The sequence below is a fragment of the Apaloderma vittatum genome, unplaced genomic scaffold, assembly GCF_000703405.1.
Source record: "Apaloderma vittatum isolate BGI_N311 unplaced genomic scaffold, ASM70340v1 scaffold35328, whole genome shotgun sequence".
NCBI classification, from domain to species: domain Eukaryota; kingdom Metazoa; phylum Chordata; class Aves; order Trogoniformes; family Trogonidae; genus Apaloderma; species Apaloderma vittatum.
In genome coordinates this window covers 1-21,481 of record NW_009730821.1, presented here as the reverse complement: position 1 = coordinate 21,481, position 21,481 = coordinate 1, and the positions used below count along the sequence as shown (strand labels likewise).

The 21,481-nt window shown below is 44.3% G+C and overlaps 1 protein-coding gene across 1 annotated transcript; it reads right to left on the bottom strand.

Annotated features, from left to right (window-relative positions):
- Nucleotides 1-1,358: 1,358 nt before the first annotated feature.
- LOC104268192 (autism susceptibility gene 2 protein-like) lies at nt 1,359-21,439 on the bottom strand (the record flags this gene model as incomplete). The annotated part of the gene is made up of 12 exons (XM_009874927.1): nt 1,359-2,909; nt 4,936-5,176; nt 6,205-6,288; nt 8,014-8,091; nt 11,932-12,064; nt 13,345-13,416; nt 14,240-14,269; nt 14,838-14,909; nt 17,857-17,952; nt 18,894-18,944; nt 20,973-21,187; nt 21,279-21,439. Coding segments are annotated over 12 exons (2,467 nt in total), but the record flags the coding sequence as incomplete, so codon positions are not given.
- Nucleotides 21,440-21,481: the final 42 nt, after the last annotated feature.

Here is a 21,481-nt window from a genome sequence, read left to right as displayed (position 1 = left end):
TGGCTGAATTAACTAGAGAGAAAAAGCCCAGGATATATAAAACATGGACACTGAAAAATAAAATAAGGGAGGGGGGATGGTACAGCAAGTAAAACATGGCAAAATTTACATATGGATGAAAAGTAAAATCGGAAATAAAAAATAAATCATGCCAAAAAGCAGTTCAAGGCAGAACCACACTGAAACAAACATTTGCTTATGGTCTTCATGTACTATAGATAATATATCAGAATTTCTTTTTTTTTTTTTTAATCAACCATTAGACTTTTTTTTTTTGCACTCCTAAAATTCTACTTTGTCTTGTATACAGATTCCAATAAGAACACTGCACAATTAGCACAAGGGGTCCACGGAAAATTGTCCTTGCTTGCCAGCGATCCTGCCCACAACACAAAAAAAAGAGAAAAAAAAGGGAAAAAAAAATAAGGAAAGGGTCTGCCGCATGGTACTGTGCCAGTTCCATCTGCTTTTGCCAGCTTGAAAGTAGGAAACCAAAATTCCCTTCCAGAAGCGTGTGTGTCTCTCTCTTTCCTCGACGAACTGTCCCTTGTGTTTGTACAAAAAAATTCAGTCTCTCTTTATATTTATTTTTTTTTTTTGTTAAACACAAGCATCCTTCTTCCCGTTCACAAGCCATTTCCATTCTGTCTCCATAGTCGCGAGTTGGTTGTTTTTGGGTTATTTTTTTTTTTTAACCTTCCTCCCCCCAACATCCACTAAGACCTGCCTCCGAGTTCTTGCATAGTTGAAGTATATATGCCGTACTTAGCTTTCTGAGTGTGAATTTCTGACTGTGACAAGAGTATGAGTTGTAACCATGTTAACAAATAACCAGAGTGGTTCTAGAAACCATTTTTATAAAGTCTACCTATGTTAAGAATTTAATATTGGTGTACATTTATATTAACAGAATATTTACAGTTTGTTTTCTTTGTTTTTCTTTTTTTGTTTAAAACAAGAAGTCAAAAAAAATTCCTCTTAAATTTCTGCATAATATAATAAGGCAAAAAACAAACAGTTTTGTACATTATTATTATTATTAATATTTTAATATATATCTGTAACTTCGGTTCCAAAGTACCAAGGTAAATGATCAATTGGCCTCAGAAGGGAACCTCACAGTGGACTGTAAAACTACAGTATTTCCATAAATAATACTTTTAAGAAACCCTGGGTATTTTTTTCTTAAGGATCTGAGGCCTTTAAAATGCAAATTTAACTAAAAACAAAAGCAAAATTTCTTCTTTTTTAAGTGAATAAAGAGCACAAAATTAAAAAAAATACAAATCCATTAAAAATGTTTCTCACATTTGGGAAAAAATGTACAAACTTGATAGTTTTAACTCATTTTTTTTTTAAGCACAGAAACAAAAAACAAAAGCAAAAATCAATACCTATATATTAAATTCCCATTCTCAGCAACCTTCTTGTTGGAAAGTCTGCATCCCCGACCCCGTTATTTATGGAAATGTGCTTAACTTCTACAAATTTTACATTAAAAAAAAAAAAGTTTACAGCAGTGCATTTTGTAAAAGGTTTGTTTTCTGTTTGTTTTTTTTTTTTGTTGTTGTTGTGGTGGGGTTTTTATTTTCTTCTTTTTTGTTTGTTTTTCCTTTTTTTGTTTGTCTGTTTGTTTGTTTTATGTACAGGCGAGTTTAAAATTCAATGTCGGGGACTATCGTGCCTCTACTTCTTTGGGGTTCCTAGAGGGGGAATAGTCCCTGGACTCTGAGTTTGTGAGCGGAGTAGTCCTGCGAGGGGAGGCAGGTCTGGTGCTGCTGGCTGGGACCAGAGGCGGTGGGGCGCTCAGCGCGGCCGTCGGCGGGTTCCTGTTTAAAATCCCGTTGTGCATGGCAGTGGAGGGACTCAGTCTGGGGTAATGCATCCCGCTTAGGTGAGGCATGAAGGATGGCACGTGTGCCAGGTGGCTTTCGATGGGGGACGAGTGCAAGTGGTGCATCCTGGCACGCTCAAGTTCTTCCCGTAAGTGCAAGCGCTCTCTTTCCTCCACTTGCCGCAACCGCTCCTGCTCTCGGCGGGCTTCCAGAAGGTTTTCGTGGTTATAGTCGTGGGGCTCCCGGTCTCTGTAGGAACGCTCGTGGTCGTAAAATCCAGAGGTGGTGGGGAACCTATGGATAGGATCCGTCCGGAGCTGGAAGTCCATTCGACGGTGCAGGTCTAAGCTCCGGTAGGCATCTCGCAACGGGTCCCTCATGGGGTCCCAGGAAAATCCGGGATGCGGCAGCCTCTCTCTTCCTGACAAGGGGTTCATGCCTATGAGCGGGGTCATCATTCTGCTGCGGTCCAGAACATTCATGTTGCTCATCTGGTGCACGCTGCCCATGGAGATGGGCATAGAGGCAGCCATCGAGTGAGGCAATGATAATCCATGCAAAGTAGGTGGCGGGGGATGCTCCACGGATCGGGAGTGCTGCGAAGGCTCAGACCCTACCACCAGCACGTCGCTGTCTTCCTTCCTCTCCTCTTTGACTTTGATGTCGTTCTTAATCTTCTGGAGGTCGCTGGGAAGCTCTGTCTTTCTCTCTATGTCCTTGCTCATTAGATTGGTAAGCTTCAAGCTCTCACTTAGTGCAGGTTTGCTGTACGGGGATACAGACTGGATTACTGGCTTTGTGTTGTCCTCAGAGGGTCTCTTATCATGGCTTGGAGTTTCCTTCACCGGGGAACGGCTCTCTTTAATCTTGTGTTCTGCTATGGGTGGCTCTCTCAGCCGGTCAGGGTGCTCTCGCTCGGCTTCTTTGGACCTTTCCCTTTCGCCGAGGCTGACCTGCCTGATGGGATCACTGGAGGTCTGGCTGTTGCTGCGGATGAGATTGCTTATCTGATGTGTCACTGGGGCCGATGCCGGTGAGGATCTGTTCGAATGTCTGTTTTTATCCATGAGGTCTCTGTAAAAAGAGAGAACATACGTCCTTGGTTTTGTGTGAACAACCATACACCCCATGCTGGACACACACAGTGCTCTGTCTAGTCATGAATTCGAGACTGCTCAAAAATTATTTGAAAAGCTCTGCTGGCACCAGCTATAGCTGTGATGCTACGCTAAAAGAGAGGCACCATTTGCCCTTATGTACTACACATTGTTAAATGTCCACAAATCTGGGGACTAAATCGGGGATGCATTTGAAAGAACAGTATATTCACCCTAAGAGAAAAACCACTTCACCGAGATTGAAAGAAGAATTCTAGACGGCTTATTTTTTTAAAAAAGATGTTTATTGTGTGCTTACACACACATCTTGCTGTCAGACAATGATCTTCCTGGCTGTAACACTCTTAACTCAGGTTCCTTTCTTAAAGCACGGATAGAGATGCACAAAAGAGAAGGCGACAGAAAATACACACGAGTCCTTCACCACAGCCATAACATGATGCTTATTTTCCTGTGGAGCTGCAGGGTTGTTTTGTTGTTGGCAGTTTTGGCAGGCAAGCTAAGTGCCTAAGCTAAAAACATCCTCGAACAGGCCATGAAACTGAGTGATCGACCTCTGCTTCAAGAGGACCTGCTATGATGAACAAGGGGTTTGATGACAATGCCCGTGGTTTAGAAAAAGAGAGGCACGAGGGTTTACATTTCTAACGGCGCCTCTAGCTCTGAGCAAGCCAATTAGTCACAGTTACTCCCACTTCTTTACGAGGGGAATAAATAATGCTCACCTTTTAAAAGCACTTTGCCCTGCATAAGAGACACTTTAAATGCAAAGTATGACGGTGTGACTGAGAGGACTGCATTATGCAGCTGAGAGGCTCTCTGATGCCTAAGTTTTATGATGGGTTTGCTTTTGAGAGCTGTAAGACCTGAGTGATGAAAGCTGGAGGTGTTTTGGGGAGTCCAGTGAAGTATTTATCTCCTATTATTACATTTGCTAACCCAGATTTCTTCCTCTGCGGTAGTCCTGATGGCTGGTCAAGGATGTGGTTTATTAAAGCCATGTCCGAACAGGGATGCTGGGGACAGCTTAAGCTGAATTAATAGAAATGTAATAGAGATGTTAACCCTGGTGAGAACACTCTTGAGAGTAAAGTAACCTTGGTTTGCAAATGAATTACAATAAAGCCAAGAAGGGAGCTTCCTAGATGAGTGACTATCTGTGCAAGGGTGTCAGACAATTTAATATTTAAAGTAAGATGATTTTCAGCCTATTGCTTGCACATAATCTTGTTCACAGGCACTGCTTGAAGATCTTATTAAAAGCACTCCAGATAAACTACAAACCCCCTGCCACTAGCCAAACACACACATCTAAGATTTGCTCGCTGTTATTGCGCACAAAGAAGCAGCTTGCTGGAGCCAACCGGCCTCTGAAATAGAAAGGGCTTTACAGCTTCAAAATCACACAACTGGAAGCTAATTAAGTATCTACAGCCCAGGTGATACAGTCCTGTCATCTTTAATAAGGGTTTGTCTACAACGCGATTTTTTTAAATCAGTTTTGCTAATGGATTCATGCACATTGCTCCAGATACAGGCATTTGCATTTTTATCTCGTTAATGTCCAGCTAACATTTGAATTCATCAGCATATCTGTACATTAATGAGAACTATGACTGTCTCCAAAGGACCCATCACAATGCTACCTCCATGATTTCAGAACACACAGCTGCGATGAAAACAGCCAAGTATGCCCTGAAAACACAGACTCACACTCATTTCCTCAGCCTGGTGCTTTTTATTAACCTACTACCAGGAACCGGCTCACCATACTTCCACAGAGGACAAATCCTAAAAGGCAAAGAGGTGCGGTTTTTTTTTGTGTGGCTACTATTTGTGCTCATCTGAGGGAGAAGCCTACCAGCTGCTTCAAAGACAAGCAACGTTTTGCTCTGAAGATTATTTTACGATTGGAAAAATTAGAAAAAATACAGAGGAAAAACAGACTCAGAAGAAAGTGCTCAAAGGTACACGCTGCTTACCTCTCTTTATCTCTGTCGTCTTTACTCAGAGAAAGATCCCTCTTCTCGGGCTCTCGCTCCCGCTCTCTGTCTCTGTCATGGTTTGTCACTGAGGAGCTTCGCTCAGAGTCGGTGGGCTTGGGCCACTGTGGAGGTGTTGGGAAGGATGGTGGGGTCCGATGGAGTCTATTCCATGGCTCATGGGGATTACTGAAATTCTGCAGGTTCGGGCCATCTTTGTGAGTAAAGATGTTGTTATGAGCTAGAATAATGGCAGGGGGAGGAAGAGTTAAAAATAATTCAAACCCAATAATTACATATACCTTTTTTTCACAACGCTAATCATATCCAGAATTGTCTTTTCAAGACTTTTCAGTGTGGTGAGGGGGAGCTACTAGCAGGCGGACACAGATACCTCCAACACTGAGTGTAAGATCTACCCGCTCTTTTAAGGCTATTGGTGGGGGAAGCTTTAACTGTACATCTGAATAACTCAGAGATTACCAAAACCGCCCAATTCCTTTTCTCCCCCCACCCCAGCAAGGGTTCCAGCACAAAAGTAGTATTTTTCCTCAACTGCTCTCACTAGCAAAAACTTTAATTCACGGGTCGTTACAGGCAATCAGCTGCCTGCAGCTGAGGATTCAGGGACTTTTTTGTTTAAGAAACCAGACTATTTGGTGGTGTGTGTGTGTGTCTGTGTGTATAAACATAGAGCTTGGCTGTAGCCTTTTCAGAACAGTTACTTGATTTTTATCCATCCCTTGGTTTTCCTCCACCAATCTTCAGCTGACTCCTGTTGCACCATGAGATGCCAAAGCATCTTATATGTGGCTCGCAAGCATGCCTTGCCTACAGTTAACATGTTTTTAAGGAAAATCATTTTAGATAGGTAATTTCAACTTCAGACAACGGTTGCAGAGGAGGTCTACACGCTGAATTAGAAGTATCAATAGCTGTTCCACTATGCATCTTCGCCGCTGAAGGGTGTTACTTTAGGTGCCCGCAGGGTCCCAGAGCTCAGCGAGGTTTTGCAGCTCTAGCACCTCTATGAGCACACAAGGTACCAACCTTCAGCCATGAGGAGACACAGAGCACAGCTAGTGATGTCTGGGACATGCAAAAAGCTCCCACCGCAGAGACCTGGAAATCTTAGGTGCAGTGTTTTCAGATAGGAGAATGGAGGTTAGGAATTAAACTTCTTTAAAAACTACCACCAGCTGCTGTAAATATTAGCATGTGGCTTTTCTGGAAGGGATGTTTGTCTGCAGTAACCCAGCCAGTACTTACTCAGAGCATGACTGCCTAATCCTCCAAAGGCATTGCTGCCTAAGTTCCCAAGGCCGCTGAAGGTGCTTGACCTGCTAAATGGATCTGGAAAGGCAAACAGGGATTTAGCAGGCATTTAGCCAAGAATGTTGGAGAATGAAACGCACCCCTCCCCTTCTTAACAGTCTGAATCCAAGTAGGATTAGGCCAGACTTTAAGCTGATCCTTCTCATTGCAAGGTTCTTTGCACAGAAAATTCCCATCACGTTAAAATGGAGAAGGGATTCAGTGCTGCTCACTCTGCAAACAGGTGCTGTAATAAACTTTTGTACGCCAGGCAGAGGGGAGCTAGAAATTAAGGTCTAATAGCTGAAATGAGGGTGGCTGCTTCTGAGCTATAACTCTCCCTCCTCATCAGTACTAATAGTAGAAGTATCCTATTGTCTTCAAAGCAGCTCCTTGGCCAGCACACTGAGAGGATGCCTTGTCTCACTGTTGTTTCCCTGTACAATTTTCTACCCTCTGTAACAGTGCACAGGGACAGTTGTAAGCTAATTGCTATGGACATCCATCCTAACAACAACTAAACATGTGGGATTGCTTGTGCCAAAATCCTCTCCCGTAATAGCGCCCTTGATCCCAGTGGTGGCGGAAACGATCGCGTAGTCTTAGGAGCTACCACTGCAAGGGGATGGGAGGCTTGTATGCTCTGAGGCAAACGAAAACTCTTGCCTTTGCTTCTCAAGGATCCAACTATTTGGCTACCGGCACTTGTCTTTCTAGAAAGTCCTGCCTTTTTTTTTGATTTCATTACAGGCAACCATCATGAGAAGAGACTCCTCTGAGCAGAGATAGCCTGACTCAGGTTTCTGCACTCCGGAGATGGCTGTGGGTGAAATCACACCAGTGTACAACTTCTCCTTCCGCCCACTGGCTTTTTGACTGTCCCTTTAACTTGCCATGTTATGGGAGGTGTGCTGCTCTCCACTTCCTTGCAAATATCTTTATATTTAAAATATCAAGGCAAACAGCACAAATAGCTTGGATCTTTAAGCAAACAGCTATTTCTTATTTATGTATTTTTTAATAGCTGTTCTTGTTCTTCCCCTTTTATATTAAGTAGCTGAGTGACTCTGTAGAGATACAGTTAATTTTGACAGAAAACGTTCAGGAATTGATGTAAATCTGGGTATTTGCAACAGAAAAAACTCTACAAGGTCATGTGGCATGCCACATTTACTGATTGGATGAGTGTTACTAAAACATTAATCAACAGAGCTTGAACTTTAATTGGCAATGAGCTGCTTGTGAGCTTCTAAAATGAGGAAATTTGAGAAAATCAGGCTGTACTCACTGCCAATTAGGAAACTGAAAGGCTGGCAAAATGTGCAGAACAGCTATTTGCCAGGAACTGTTCATTGAACTTCACTGAAGAACCTAGCCAAGAATTTCCAAGGTGGGAAACGGTACGGGAGGAGCCCATTTTAAGCTGTGGCTTGTTTAAGGTACCTTTGCATAAATTTCCCCCATTTTCTTGGGCACATTGAGCAGCACAGAAGGGTTATACAGGTGACATTTCAGCTCCTGTGCAGTGTCCCAGCAGTGACAGACTTGCCTGCTCTCGCAGGAGAGGGTCTGCTAATCCTGCCCCTCTCCTTTGGAGGAGAGCGGAGGGGATGTGCTGGGAAGGCGGCACGGGTGAGAAGCTGGCGAGCTCCTGGTTCCTGAGCTCCCTCCTCTAATGCTACAGTGCCTTGAGGCAGGACCACGCCGGAGAGCCAGGAACGAGTCAGAGGTATAAAGGTGAAGGCAGGGTTTACTTACACTTACCTGCCAAGTGGTTAGTAGGCAGGAAGCTGCTGTGGTGAGGTGAAGGACCAAAAGGGGTGGTGGCTGGATGTGTCGCACCTGTGAGAACAAGGTCCCTTTTTAGTTCAGTGGCAAGTGAGCGCTTGTGTACACAGAAGTCCTGGCCATTCAAGAACCAGATGCAAAGGCACAAGTCATTAAACATCTCCCTGTTTTTTTAAACATTTAAGGGCAGGGGAAGACCCCAAACACCAGCCAAGCAAGCTACAGGAGGGATTTCTCCAAATTCCCTTTACAGGAGTCTGCGGGCACTAGGAGGCAGGAGGAGACCTTGCACTGAGTGTTGCTGCTCACCTGTAGCAATGAGGAAATGAACTTCTTCGTCTGGCATTTTCAGTCATTACTCTGTGTTTACATTAAACAGGGTCAGCCCAGGTTATGGGCCCAGACAGAAGGTTCTTGGAAGTGACTGATTAGAGTCTGTACGAAACACCAGTTAATGACAGGCACACAGCGAACATCGATCATGCTTCTCCCATGGGAGCTCCATCTACGCTCTCACATCCGTCTCTGCATCCACAGGCTCCCCCTGCGGTATTTTTTTGATTTTTCCTAGACACTGCTCATTGCCATGGTGCCACGCTACCTTGTGGGAAAGGAACAGCACTGCTGAGCATGCCTGATTACATTAGGTTGAGGCAGGGGGCAAGAATGGGCTGAAACAAGCTGCTCTGCCCCGTATTTCAAGGTGGACCAGGCTCACGCAGAAAATTCTGCTCTTCTCTCAGAGCAGAAAACGAGAGATTTGCTTCTTTCACAGGGACACGCGTGTGAACCTGATCGGGCTTGCAATCACAGCGCAAAAAGCACTGGTGCCACCTGCCACCGGGATACTGGCCCCAGTATTAGGCTGACAAGACCTGCCCTCTCCAACTGTCCAGACTGTGAACGTCCTCTCGGTGCCTCCTCCCTGCCAGCACTTCCACAACGGCAGACAAAGCAGAATCAGCAGCTCTCCTAACTTCCAGCTACTGCCTGGATGCACACACAACTTCGGCCTCCCTTACGGAAAGCAAGCCCTGCCACACCTACGCACTGACTCCCTTACTGTGTAAGGACCTGGCAATTCCACACAGTAACAGAAGCAGCACTTTCCCAAGGACATGTTAAGTCATGTGCAAAACAGACCAACACCGACATAAAGCTTTTCAGTGCTCGTCTCATACGTTTTGTTGGTAAAAAGTTAAATTCCCTTAATACTGGGAAGTGTAACAGTCAACTCCAGTGAACGGCAGCAGCCATAACGGGCGTGTACACGGGCTCTTCAGCGGAAGCTCACTTACCAGTCACTGATTTCTCAAGTGATAATTTTCTGTTACAGAAAAGAGGACTACGATCCTCCCAACTGGCACTCCAGCTCTCCTGTCATCTTCACCACAAAGATTTCTGCCTCGTCCGTGGCCCATATAAATGATAAACCTGCTCTGGTAGGTTCCTGCCCCTCATCTCCAAACCACATCGAGTGCATGTTTTCATCATCTATCATCAGTGCTGAAAACACTATGGAAGGTGACAGCAAAAGCGGGGGGAAATTGAGGGAAGAAATTAATATGCAGAGGAGAAACTGCATCCCAACCAGCGTTTTACAGAGGTGCTGGTCAGTCCCTGACCTGGTCTTCCTTGGCCCAACAACTGACAGTTGCAAAACGCACTCATGTGTCCAGAACATGATCTGACTATAAAAACCGGAGAGGGAGACAGCGCTGCGTGTCCCTCACCAGCCAGGGCACCACAAACCTAAGCAGCCAGAAAATGAGTTGAGGAAACTTAAGAGAGACCACGGCAATGAGACCTGGAGTTATCTATAAACATTCTGACTGCTCCAATGCTTCAAGACGGATGGAGACTGTCATCTTTCTAATCCTTTAAGATTTCAGAAGGTGTATAATGGATGGGAGATTTCTTCAAAGGAGACGGCTTACAAACTCAACTACACGGGCTGATAATAAAAAATCCTTTGGAGAAAGCCAGGAGTGGCATTGCAGGCTGTCAGGCAGTTATTAAATATAGTGGCTGCCAGGCAGCTGAACATCCGTCCTGAAGACAGGTGGCCCTAAGATAACTCATGTCTCCCACAGTAACTAGGCAATGCAGCAGAACCAATGATTCACATCAACTGCACGCTTGTTCGATATGGTGAAAAGAATGCCTTGGATATTGCAGAGTAAAAGATTTATTCATCTATATATTACTGCTGCAATGTTTGTTCACTTCGATAGCACTCTTTACCTAGATTTACTGTGTGATGGCTCTTGTGATTAATATACTCAAGGACAAGTTGCTGTAAGGTAGTTTATCTCCAGTGAAAGTTTTCTATTAATTTGCCTTCTTTAATGTATCTATTCCATACTATTTCCCCTCTTGCTTTTATGAGCGAAGAAGTAAGCCACGCTTGCATCTTTAAGAAAAAAAGCTCAAGATACCAACCAAAGTGTTTTTTTCCTGGCTGCCCGGTACAGCCTTCAGTAGCAAAACCATACACAAACCAAGATTCTTGTGATGACAACACAGGACAGACTGAAGACATGATAAAGGAACAGCCACCAAAGGAAAACAGTCAGAGGCTTGTAAATCAGCTGTGCTTATGCATCCACGTAGATGCAATAAATATCTTGACTATCGAAGTACCTTTACAGAGACCAAAATACAGGGTCGCATCCTACAATTTACAGCTAGTATCAGCACTGATTATATGTGGAGACAACATGCATTTGATGGTTAAGAATTTCCATCCACAGATAGGGCATGAACCGCTGGTGCAGTTCCTGAAGGCTATTTGACAGCCGCCCTTGAAACTCAGCTCTCGTGGCAGTTTCAGTCTGATTCTCATCTGCTGCTTTTCTGTTATGTTTGAGACAAAATTTATAACATTTTTAACCTCTTTTATTTCAACAGAGTTTAACCCAGTTGACCACATCTGCATTGATTTAGAATGAGCGTCATATACTGCGTCAGAAAACCAGAGTAAAGTGTGGAAGAAAAATTACATTAGTTGCCAATTAATAACATAAAGGCAGACTTTGGCATCTTCAACACAGGAAGAAAATCTGAAAAAGTCTAGGGGGAATGACAAGCCATGAGAAGAGAACAAAAACAACCTTTGGTAGATGGAAATGAACAGGAATAGTACCAGTGACCTCCAAAACCAGCATGTCAAAGTTGCAGTCTCCTGTGATCAAAGTCATTAAGAATAGGGCAGTGAAGCTTACTGCACTTTGGTAATTGCATTAATTGCAATTACTTCTCCAACAGATTGGAAAGGAATTGATTAATGTAAATGGATTTATTATATTTTTTTTTTAAATTCAGTAAGTCATTTTAAGTCTTAGAGATTGCTGCTCTTCATAACCCAGAGGAGGATGCTACATTTAAAACCCAAACACTTCACAAGTACACCCTCTGTGATATTTTCAATGCCATTACTGAAGTCTTTTACAATTAAAACTTGTTTTTAAGAAAACAAGCAGAAAGCTGGTGAGTGGAGGAGCTGAGAAAAACAACACGGCAAATATAAAAGCAACAAAGAAACTGGGGCCACTTCCAGTCCTGTGCGATGGCAAGATTTTCAAGTGTTTTTCAGAATTGCTTTTTTAAAATCAGTCTTTAGCCTATTAATCAGGACACCTAAGAACTGGCTGCACAGACAGGAATGTAAGAGCCAGCTGCTGCAGCTCGGTGATGCGCAGAGGACATGCAGGACTGTACTGGAGGCGATGGCAGAGTCCGGTGGCTCTGTCAGTTTTTTTTTCCCGCCAGTGCCTCCACGCCCCTGCCAACCATCTCGCCTGCTTCCATTTTTGAGGCCTGTGTGGCTGCAGAGACACACAGCACATACCCTGACTGTGTTTTTTTTCACAACAAATTATGATCTTCCCTTACCTGTGGTAGAGAACAGAGGCCTGGCAAGATCCTGCGGATAATGGAAGCCTGGAAACACTCCAGGGGCGGGAGGTCTGCTGAACAGGTCAAGTTTGCCACCTATCTCTAGCTTGTGGGGATCCAGCTGCATTTGCTGTCAAACAATATAAAAACAATCTCATTATACACTTGCTTTTTTACAGGAGAAAAAGAGAGAGAGTTCAGGCTCACTCCTGCTTAGCCCTGCCAGGGAGAGTTAGCCAGAGCGACATTTCGTACCGCAGCCACGCTCTGACAGCATCTGTGAGGCCACTTCGCTCCACAGTCTCTCAGCTGCCTGCCTCGTCCGCATCAGCAAGGTCTGAAGTGAGCTCTCAGCCCCTCAGCACGCACAGCGGGGCAGGCAACGCGATACACGGAGCGGCTGCACCCTGGGAGCAGCCGGTGCTCTCAGCCTGACGAATACTCCGCAGGCAGAAAGCTGCCGACAGAAGTCTGGAGAGCTGGGCGACGGACTCGTCTGTTTTGCTTCTCCAGTTTGGAGAGATGTTCCTAGACTATGCCCTTCCTGCAGCTAGTACAGCTCAGTATGCAGACAAGGGGTGAAGGATGAAGAACACCCCAGGAGGCTCCCCCAGAGGCTATTTTTATCCTTCCCCTATAGAAGTGAGCAGGCTTGGAACTGCACCTCACTCACGCAAGTCTCCCAATAGCTTAAAGATGATATATCTGCTTATAAAGAAAAACAGACACACGCCACTTGTAGAGGCACTAACTACACTGCACCTACTTAAGCACTGGATAGTCTTCACTAATGGGACAAAAAAAAAAGACAGCAGGAGCTACAAAAAAATAAAATGCTATGGAAGTCCTGTTATGAGCTCTTCTGCCTGCCACAGGGAGCTCAGAGCCTGGAACAGCACCCCAGCGTATCTATGTCTTTAAACAACCTTCCTCTGCCCATCATCACGGCAGTGCAGAAAGCCCAACAACCTCTAACACCACCATGATCGATCCACTCGTCTGCTCTATGGTTTGTAATCTATTCTTCACCGTTATCAGTCATTTCATTACAAATGGGCTAATACTCCATATTCCACAGGAGGTACCAGTACAGAAGAGAAATGACATTAAACACGTATGCTTTGAAAAGAAGATAGATTTGGGACAAAATTGCCCTCACTCTCCCTTTCTTCTTTTTCTGGATGTGCGCTTAGTATCTCCTGCTCATTTTGCTACCCTTCAACCCAACTCCTTTGCCCTCAGATAAACTTTACAGTTGCTACAACAAATGTTAAAGGATTGAAAGTGCTAGTTAATCAATACATGCAAGCTTGAGAATCACCAACAGTAACTGCTTCCTGCTCATTACTCACTAAAATATAATCTGTAAGCCAAAGGACTTGGCTTTGTTCCAGAAACTGTCAGAATTACCTTTATCTTCTGCTGGTGATGGTAGATCTGCCAGGCGATCTGTACGTGAACCGCACACCACTTCCCGGGTTTCTGCAATGGAAAGTACAAGAATTTAGATTAATTTATACGTTAGCAATCTACATCAGATAGAATGTTTCATTTCCCTTACTGTCAAACAGGCAGCTAAGAAATGAGAAAGGCTGATGACTAAGACAGCACAATAGGTGATCAACATTGTTTAAATAAAGAAGAAACAAACAGGAAGAATGTGGGATATCTGTCTCATCTCCTGGAGACCCGAGACCCCTGCACTGTTCTTTCTTACTTGCAGTCTCCCCTTCTAAATCAAAATAAATGGCAGCAAATAACCATAAGCCATGCTTAAGAGAAAGCAACTAATAGTTAACAGTTCTGTTTTTGAAAAGAGCCCTGTTCATTCATCCCTGCTGCCCTGCAGGCTAAGTCATGCGTGGTTACTGCGGCTACTTGCATTTGGGGAGGAAAAGGGTACGGACAAACAATTACCAGAGATGAGCTGTGCCACAGCTGAACGAGTTACTGTTTTTCAGCTGAGCTGCACTACTCACTGTAGAGTGTTTTTGTGGAACATCAGAAACCCAAATAAAACACACTGACCTAGTCCACTGTGAATCTGACTACTGGTTCATGTTGGTCCACGTTCACAGTCATTTATTTCTGTGACCCTTATTTCATACTGTGAGCTGTTAATGTACATAAATGGCCGCAAAATAAGGTTGAGATTCAAGCTAAATGTTATTAGTCAGAAGCAGCTAAAAGCTAACTACAGCATTTTGCTTTAAATGAAATTTTCTACTGGATGTGTTAAATTTCAAAAACGTGCACAATGTTTGAAGCGAGTATGTATATAAAATCCCCCACAAACCTTACTTACTCTTACTGGAGGCCTGTAAGGATCTGACACCTATGAAAAAAAACCCAGAAATAAAACAATCAGTCTTTCTAAAACTAGCCAATAAACAGAAAGGTGGGAAACTTCCTTCCTCTCAACAAGTAAAAGCATTTAGAAATCAATGTTCCAGAGAAGTCCCCTGTGACACAGGAAATCTAAAAGGCTTAAAGAAGGCTTAAAACTTCTCTTTCATTCCTTGCACCAAACTCAGCAGAATTTTATGATAAACAAAGCACCTTCATGCCAGCAACTGAACAGTTCAGTATTTTTCTAAACCTTATAATCGTTCTGAAATGGAGCGCATAAAACTACTCTCCAAGCAATGCTTAGGGGAAAGACCTTGAAGGGGTTTCCTGCCCCATTTCGCTCTGACTTTGTTTGAAGAAGTCAATACATCCCTTTGTATTCATGACCAGCGGAGGCTACTGTTGTCTCACCAGAAAAAGAAACTTCTGTCCTGACTGCACATTCCAAGTCTAGAAGGCCAATTTGTTCACCAAACTGCTCTTTTTTTAATGAGCAATTACCATGTTTACTGTAAAACCAGATAAGCTAAAGAAGGTTACGTATCGTTGCCTACCCCTGGAGTCTTCTGTAGCAGCGTGTGGTGGACTGTGCCTGGTCTACCTGCTACATCAATAGGATTTGAAGTCTGAAAGGCAAGAACAGAGCGTGAGTAATACTGTATCATACCAGTGGTACATTTAACATCTCTATCTGATGTTAACAGCATTAATTAGTCCACATTTATACTGTGCTTTGAACACGCACATTGCTACATTAGTGCTAAATGTTATCTCTTACTGACAGCCAACAGCATTTAACCACCATGTCATCTATTATTATTTAGCAGCAGTACCAGTATTACAGCAGCACCCCTAAGCCCCACTGAAATCACATCCCCCTTGTGCTAGGCAGCACGCAAGCGCATGGGAAGAGACAGTCCCTGCCCCCAAAGCTTATTCTTCAGACAAAACAGGCAGGCAGCAGGAGAGGGAATGAGAGAGGTGCACTGACTGCCTCCCCGTCTCAGGCAGCAACCAGTATCGCAGTCCGGAACAGAACAACTGGAGCATCTTATTGCACGTCGCACCTACTGGACCAGGGTCCCCTCTCTGACTGGGGGCAGGTAACACAGCAGCTAAAACGGCAACAGCCCATCTGTTGGCTTCGACGAGGCAAAATGAGAAACCTCAGAAGGTGGTTGTGGGTCTTTTATAGCTTTGCATTGTTTATGCCATCATTTTCCAGCAAGAATTGAACACTTCATTGAACGAATCCCTGTTCCTCCTCCTCCTCCCAATCCCACCTGTTGCCCTGTCCTAGATGATCCCCAAGAACTCGTTCGTCTTCTCACTCTGGCCGTCATCCATCTCCCACTCCCACAGCAACCGCACCTGGTGCCTCTGTGCAGCTGAGTGCAGAGGGGTTACACCTCATTCCCCAAGAGATTATTTCACTCATATTTTAGGTCAAATTACAGTACATTTCAAATGGTCAAACTGCACAAGGAACGAGTGAAAACCATGGGTGTGGGAGGAAAGATAGGTCTATAATTTGTCTAAGACTACATAACTTCCAGACATTAAAAAGAGAATTCTCATGTGTGGAGGTAAGTCAACGAACTCCCCGGGCAGATCTGTGCTCTCAGGGCCTGTCTGACAGCTGAGGTATATACAAGGTGGCAAATAAGTTACAGCTCTCATACAGGCAAGAGCTTTAAGATCACAACATGTTAATAGCACAGTGTCATCCTGTCCCTTTGTCCCCCGGAGAAAGATGCGAATGCTTCCTCCAGCAAAGTAAACTGAGTACTTCTGACCTTTTCAAGTTCTTAGCTTGTGAGAAACGGCCTTCGGGAAACTCACTGAGAAGTTTACCGTCAGCCTGGATTTATGTGCAGTGGATTTACACGCACAGCTGTAGGCAACTGACGCGGGAAGGGGAAAAACAAAACCAAGACCTCTGCTTTGGAAAGCAAGATGTGCAGGATTCAGCGTGCCAAAACCAAATCATCAGGTCTGCAGCAATTATGAAGGCTTTAGTCAAACAGCTTGGGAGGGAGAGAGCACGGAAAAACGATGCAGTAATCATGACTAGAGTGGCTCTGCCCAGCAGTTCAGCTCTGTCTTCTCTAGGAAATTGAAAAATGATGGACTGTTTTTCAACCTATGCCTCTTCTTTTCCCCAAGACATTCGATTGCATGTACATACAGCACTGTCCGGAGATCAAGTGACCATGGTGATTAACCATGGAACCAGAGTGTGACTTCACGCTGCTTAAACTCAAGCTAGCAAATTTCTATGTATCTGCCATTAAAATAAATTAAAAGCTAGTTATAATACAGCACTAAGAACTGTTTGAAAATGCACAGGGTCTGTGCTCACTTTTTCTTTCTTGCCATGTAACTGCTTCTCTTTGGTCTAATCGTATTTTATAGGGAGATGGTATCTATAAAGCTCTGTAATGAAGACAGAAACCAGAAGCGAATGCGATCGGTGTAGCAAAAGCTCCTCATTAACAGGAACCTTATGGCAAAACTGAACCCTCTCTTCACATTAGCAAAATTTAGCCAACTCCGCTTATTTATGCAGCTCCTTTTCTTGGGAAGTCAAATTAACACGCTGACAGCTTGGGCTCTGTAGGGATCCCCTGGCATCCCTCTCCAACTCCATCAAGGGATAGCTATGTTCTGACCCTCTTGCTTCCTCTGCTTAGATGCAACTGCTCCTCTTCTGTGCCTGTAGCCACTACATATAGAACTCTTGCTGAACAAAAAATCCATTTGAGAGACTTTGCTTTTTGTAATTTAAAAAGAGTTAATAAAAAGAACAAGTCTGGGAGGAAAAAAACCCACTAGTGCACACCACCAAATTCGTCAAAAATGGTGGTTATCATGGCAACACTTCCAAATGCCAATCAGTGCTAGTTGTAATGATATGTTACGGCTGCAGTGCACCTTTCGAACATGCTATCTCAAAAAAGCTTGCAGGCATTAATCTACGCTTATAAAAACCCACCACAAGATAACTTTATAGATGAGGAAGCCGAGGAACAGAAGATTTAAGTGACTTGCCCAAGGTCAGACACTGCTGGAGCTGGGAATAAAAATTCAGCTCCTTCAAACTGCTCTACCCATTTATAGCAGTCTCTCCCTATTGTTCCCACACTTGTACAGGCAATTTCTCGTTTTTTTTTTTTTTTTTTTTCCTAGAAATAAACACAGTTTATCTTTTGCAATCTCAGACTGTTAAATTTATAAAATGATTTGAGGCTCATGGGTCTATTATTAGCTGTAAATATTTCAATCAAATAATGCATTTGACTATATGCTTCTTCTCCAGTTTCAGTTGACCTCCCAAGCGAATCACTACATCCTTTTCTAAGGAATGATTTGTAGCACCAAGAGAAAATTTCTGCTCAAGTTTTGGCCGCTTTGTGCAGAGGATGCTCACAGATCTGCGGGGTGATCGCTTCCAGCCCTGTGCTGCACTTCTGTTAGTTAAATCACGTGCTGCAAAATCACCAGAGACGCTCCTCTGAACACAGTTTCTCTCCCAGCAAAAGAACAAAGCCTTCATAAGAAGAAGTTTTGTACCTTCGGTTGAAATGCTCCCTGAAGTGACCCAAAGGGACCTGAATGTGGAAGCATGGGTGGCATTCCAGGCATTGCTGGAGGATAGGTTGGAAAGAACTACAAAAGAAAAAGAGATGCTTATGTCACAGGACAACTTGAACAATAATGGAGGCAGGTGCCAAGCCTGGCACATACAAAAATAGTACTGTGTTGAACGAGTGCCACAGTGAAAATACACACTAAATTTGCTTTCAAAATTTTAAAGAGCAAAGCCAAAACTTGGAAAACGCACTCATATGACGAATTTTCTAGATAGTGCTGAACAAGTGTGCTTTTAAAATTTGTGGACTATTGCAGGAAGCACAGAACATTCACCATTTTTAGAGGAATCGGAATAATTTGGGGTTTATGTTCCCTCTTTGTTAACTATGCATTTCTCTGCAGTAACAAACAAATCGATCCTGTTCTGAAATACGATCTGCTTTAATTTTCAAAGCAAAAAAAGAACCACAGGATGCTGCATTGCACACTAACCACAGGCAACACCCACACCACCGTGTAGTTGTGTTGGTTGGGTTGAATTTTGCTTAGGCCTCTCCTGAGCACATACAGCAGTTTTTTAAGTCCCAAAAGATGTAGTTTTTTGTGCTTTGGAGCAGTGGGGAGCACCAGGAAGAAACCACCAGTCTGACTTACTCCTGTGACCTGAGCAAAATCTTGTGAAAGAGCCATGCACTCCGGGATGCTGCACTGTGAGAAGCACCAGCTGCAAAGATACTGCAACGACCACTGATTGAGCAATTTCTGCGCATTCCCTGCCATCCCAGGCACAGCGATATAGAGCCGCAGCAGCAAAAACGCAGTAGACAAAGATTAAAAAAAAAAAACAAACAACAAAAAAAGCCCAAAGAAAATTTTGTACCTTAAAAAAATTATCAGGGCAGAAAAAGAGCTTTAGGAATGAATGAATCAAAACACTACTGATCAATCGAAAACAAGCAAAAGAAGTGCAAGCAGAACCATTAACAAAGACACCACCTAGAAAGGTAAGCACTCACGTTGGAATGTCGAAAGTAAGGGTTGTCTAGTTTGGGAGCGTACTTGTCAAACTGGAAAGAAAAGAGAAAAAAAAAAAGGAAACAGGTGAGTTTGGTTTCGGCAGTAGCAGCACACATCAGGATTTCAACACAGACAAATAATCGGGACCCGTCCGTACAACGTTTAACAGAGCAGCGCAGCAAACCCCAGGGAAGTTCAGCTCCAGGTCTAGATCGGGGATCTGTGCCTGGAAAGCTGAACTAGATCACACACCAGAAGGCAGGGAATGTTCTCCATGAGACCCCAACATCTACAGTGGGGCAATCAATACCCATTCCCTGTTTTCTGGGTTCCTGTATGCGCCAAAATTGCTTGGAGAAGGGCTTAATTGCCTTAGATGCACAAACCTCTCTATAGACCCCCTCCCTTGCAAAACGGAGAGTGCACCAGAGAAATGGCAAATGTCAACCTTTTCCATTCCAGTATGGGGTTTTAACACCCCTACATGTGCAGTCTGTGCCCCACGATTATTTTTATCATTATCTGTCCTGTACCACCTTGGAAGCAAAACCAACGCATATATACATTGCATTTTTGAACAGCATGTACATTCCACTGGGGAGGAGGGAGCGGGGAAGAATGCAGGGAAGGGAGCTGTAGGACCCCACGAAAAGCTGCTTATTTGGCAAGTCAGCTGCTGTTTCACACTCCTCTACGTGCAGGAGAGTAGATTTGTAATTTCATTAATTACAGTTATTACTGGAGCCATGTCCCCTCCAGTGTAAATAACATAAATTACCAAACACATGCAGCTGTAAATTTCAACACTCTTCTCTCGTGCGGGGATTAGCAGCCCTGATCTAGTGGAATATAAGAAGATGCAAGTGAAATATAACAAAAGAGCCTTGCAAGCTGTTTTTGCCATGAAGGCCGACATCAGTGGGCATGGGCAGGAGGGGGGCACTGCTCATCGGATCGGATATCGGAATTCTTAAATAACACAGAGGGTTTCTGAGAAAAGTTTCAAGATTCTTGTACACAGACCAAGAAAAGAAGGGGGAGGTGTTTACACAGGAGTATATGGAGCAAACACCTGGGGCTGGATTTTGAGTGGATGATATTACTTTTAATTGTCTCGCTGCTAAGCAGATTACAACCCAAGAATGTCACTGGGCAGTCAGCAGTAGGAAAAAAAGTGAGAAACATTATGCTCCTTGAGTTCTTGGTTCTTCTCAAATGCTGCTTTAGCTGTTACTCCTGGCTTTTGCTGGCCTTAGCAGAAGAGGGTTGTTTCTACATTTCAGACACAGTGTGAAACTGAGAGGGGGTAAAAGGCTGAATCTTGTTCTTTCAATCTCCCTCAGCAATTGCCAGAAACAGGGAGAGAGTGCTTTTTAAAGTACTGACAAAATCCATTTGTAGCAGATCTCCAACAATTTTGTAACAGCTGCAGCGAAGTCCCATTGTGTTACAAGCAAATTCAACGGCAAAATGCTAACGCTTATTACATGGCCAGGAGGATCTCTCCCACAAGAACAACCAGCCACACACAAATTAGTGCTTGTTGAGATGATAAAATAATAAACGCCAAAATCAATACAGACTAGGGAATTAGGAGGAAGAGGGACAAAACTTGTATCAGACGAGACGCTGCACTATGGTGAGAGCTCTGGATAAGCAAGCGTGGTCTGTCCCACAACAACCAGCTGTAGGGTCTGTGTTTGGTTCTGGAGGCCACCAATCTTGTGGCGTCCCCGCCGGTGTGTTTCGGTGTGTCATGGCACCTGGCTCTGGGAATAGGGGAATGGAAATACACAGCAGGACACATGAAAAGGGGAACTAAGGGGACTCCGGACTTGTCTCACGGGTGCGGTATCTGCTCACGGGGAGCGGCGTGAGGGACTTGGTGTGGAGGCTCTGATGGACAGGGGGTCCCTTCGGGAGTGCTGGGCCTGTCTCTCCAGGCCTCCAGGTTGGAAGGGCAGGGACAGCACGCCTGGCTGAAATGAAGAGGACTGGGCTGTGTTTGACAAGAGCGGGTTAGGCTTTTTGACCAGAGATGCTCTACTTATCCTCACATTTTGGGCTGGGGTACGCACCATGGGAGGTGCAGAGGGCGGCATGAGCGGCGTCTGGGGCAAGCTGGATGGAAAAGGAGTGAATGTGTGCTGGTGGGTGTGTTGGTGCTGATGCGTGTGTTGGTGCTGGTGAAACTCCGCTCTCAGCAGCGGCACCGGGCCAAGTGAGGCAGCGGCCCGGTCCGAACTCTGAACCAAAAACCGGTTGTTCAGCTCTTGCCTGAGCAGTTCGTGATCTAGAGGAGAGAGAGAGAGAAAAAAAAAAGACACAGAGGCCCGTGGGCCTGTGAGTACCACAAAGACGGAGGAGAAAGAGTCAATATTCACCTGGCATTCCCTGTTTCTGCAGGTCATGCTGTGGTGGTTTTCTACGTGAGGACTCATTGGTGGAGGTAAGAGAGATGCCTGTGACAAAGTACCAATCAGAATCCCCGAATGAGGCTGGCAATACATGATTGGTTGGTTGAATGATATCAACAGGCTGGTATCTAAAGACAAGAGAGAACACCATGAGTCATCACAGCAGAAAA